A 2,350-nucleotide genomic window follows, 5' to 3' on the forward strand; every position below is an offset into this window, starting at 1 on the left:
TTCATGATGTGGGTATTGATACACCCCAAGTGAAAGTTACAAATAGATTTCATTGGGATCCTCATACATTCAAAATATTTCTTGAGGAATGTATGAACGAGATAAAAAAACGAGAATAGACCGGGTACTTATTTCACTAAGCCCGCGTGCCAAAATATATGTAAGAGGCTTTTGGAACGAACGGGTAAAGATTTAGACAGAAATCAAATGAAAAACAAATGGGACATTATGCGGAAAGAGTTCAAATATTATGACCGTTTAACAAGACTAGAAATGGGAATTTCAATTGATCCCGTGAGAAATATAATTTCAGCATCAAAGGAATGGTGGGATGAGAAAATAAAGGTAATAATTATAAACTTTATCTACCAATTTATTATTTGTATTGTCTTTTTCGTGACATTCTCATTTTGTACATATAGGAAGATAAAGAGTATGTTAAGTTTAAGGATAAGAATTTGGATGTATATCAGACATATTACGAGGCTTTATTTCGGGATACCGTAGCTTTTGGAGACAAGGCTAAGGTACCTTGCGAATTTGGCGACAGTAGCACTCTGGATGATGTACAGTTTGTGGATATTACGGATGGAAAAGAAGCTACTGACGAAGTCCACTTATTTGATGATGTTGATCCTTTTCTCACATATGATAGTTCTAGTAAGAAAAGGAGGGGAAAGAAGTTAACTCCCAGGCGTGACAACAAAATAAAATTTGAAGGAAAAAATGAAGGAAAAAGTGAAGGAAAAAGTATGGCAAACTCGTTCATCTTCGCGCACAGGAAGCATGCTTATCAATGAAATACTTAACGCTCATGTGAGCCGATATTATGAACATTTCAGATCACAAGTCCCAGTTTTCAACATGTTATGTAGGGATCTTGTTGCATATTATGGGTTAAAGAAATCACGTCGTGTATCTATTCAAGAGTCCATTGGTATTTTCTTGTTGTACTTAGCGTATGGATGTGAAAATCGGTTAGTTCAAGAGTTCTTTAACCATTCTGGGGAAACAATCCATAGGCATTTTCATAAAGTCTTGGATGTTGTGGTTAACCTAACTAAGGACATCATCAAACCAAATGCTAACTACAACGAAACTATACCAGAACATATTTTAAATAACCCTCGGTATTATCCATACTTCAAGGTACTTATTTTGTTGCAAAGTTATGTGATTTGGTGAATTTGTGTAATTGTAAAAATAATTGGTAACTTATTATATTTTTTGAATTTGTAGGATTGTATTGGTGTTATAGACGGAACACACGTGAAGGCCTCTGTTCCGCAACGTGACCAAATCAAATACATTGGACGAAAGAATTGTGTTACTCAAAATATTATGGCAGCATGTGATTTCAACATGTGCTTTACCTTTGCGTGGGTTGGATGGGAGGGGAGCGCACATGACATGAGAATTTTCAATGAAGCGCGAAGGAGACGTGAAGTTAAGTTTCCACTTCCAGCCGATGGTTAGTATTATTACTTATTTATAGAAGTTTTATATTTTCATACGGTATAAATGAATAACAATCATATGCTTTATTTGTACCTCTATAGGTAAGTTTTACCTTGTAGACGTCGGATATCCAAATACAAAAGGTTATCTTGCTCCCTACAAAGGTTCAAATATCCGTTATCATATTCCTGATTTTCGACGTGGGCAGAATCGTGCCGCGCGGGAACCAAAAGGCTTCAAAGAAAAATTTAACTATTATCATTCGTCACTTTGCAATGTAATTGAACGAACTTTTGGAGTCTGGAAGGCTCGATGGGTGTTACTAAGAGATATGCATGTAAATTTCGACTTCGAGACCCAAGTGAAAATTGTGCTAGCTTCAATGGTGATTCACAATTACATTAGAATGAGCGGTAGTGGTGATGCAACATTTCATATAGCGCAAGAAGAATCTTATATTCCGCGCAATGATGAAGGACCCGATGATGGTATTGAGCCACATGACGAAGTATCAAGTGGACAACGTAGAAATGACGATATGTATATGAGTGCAGTATGCGATATGATTGCGGGACATATTTTCTCAAGGTCAAACACTCGTGCACGTAATGACGTATAGTATGATTTGTTTTGAAACTCTTTGGTATTTTCATTTTATGGTTTAATGTAGTAGCATGAAACTAATTTGGATAATATGGAATGGGTTATAACTGTGCGTGATGGATAATATGGATTTGGAATGACATTTGTGGTCTCATATAGTTTTGCATGATAAATGTTATTTTAGTTATTATGGATAAGAAAATTATGGTCTCATGTTTCTTGAATATTTCGATAGATGTATCCGATCAATTTAAAAATAGGTGTAAAAATAATGTGGTAAATGTTTTTT

General features: G+C 35.3%; 1 protein-coding gene across 1 annotated transcript; it reads left to right on the plus strand.

Moving 5' to 3' along the window:
• Positions 1 to 273: 273 nt before the first annotated feature.
• On the plus strand, positions 274 to 2,077 carry LOC145163697 (uncharacterized). Its single transcript, XM_079082496.1, has 5 exons — positions 274 to 345; positions 423 to 763; positions 876 to 1,149; positions 1,240 to 1,471; positions 1,560 to 2,077. The coding sequence occupies exons 1-5, from the start codon at positions 274 to 276 to the stop codon at positions 2,075 to 2,077; spliced, it is 1,437 nt and encodes a 478-aa protein (XP_078938622.1).
• Positions 2,078 to 2,350: the final 273 nt, after the last annotated feature.

Source organism: Lactuca virosa, chromosome 3 (assembly GCF_052849685.1).
Source record: "Lactuca virosa cultivar CGN04683 chromosome 3, Lactuca_virosa_CGN04683_v6, whole genome shotgun sequence".
Lineage (NCBI taxonomy): Eukaryota > Viridiplantae > Streptophyta > Magnoliopsida > Asterales > Asteraceae > Lactuca > Lactuca virosa.

What these genes read in the sequence shown, in the direction of transcription:
- LOC145163697 (XM_079082496.1), top strand. Translation starts at nt 274, where the DNA reads ATGGGAATTTCAATTGATCCCGTGAGAAATATAATTTCAGCATCAAAG. An exon ending in GGTGGGATGAGAAAATAAAG is followed by an intron (nt 346 to 422) that starts GTAATAATTATA and finishes TTGTACATATAG; the next exon opens with GAAGATAAAGAGTATGTTAA. An exon ending in GTTTCCACTTCCAGCCGATG is followed by an intron (nt 1,472 to 1,559) that starts GTTAGTATTATT and finishes GTACCTCTATAG; the next exon opens with GTAAGTTTTACCTTGTAGAC.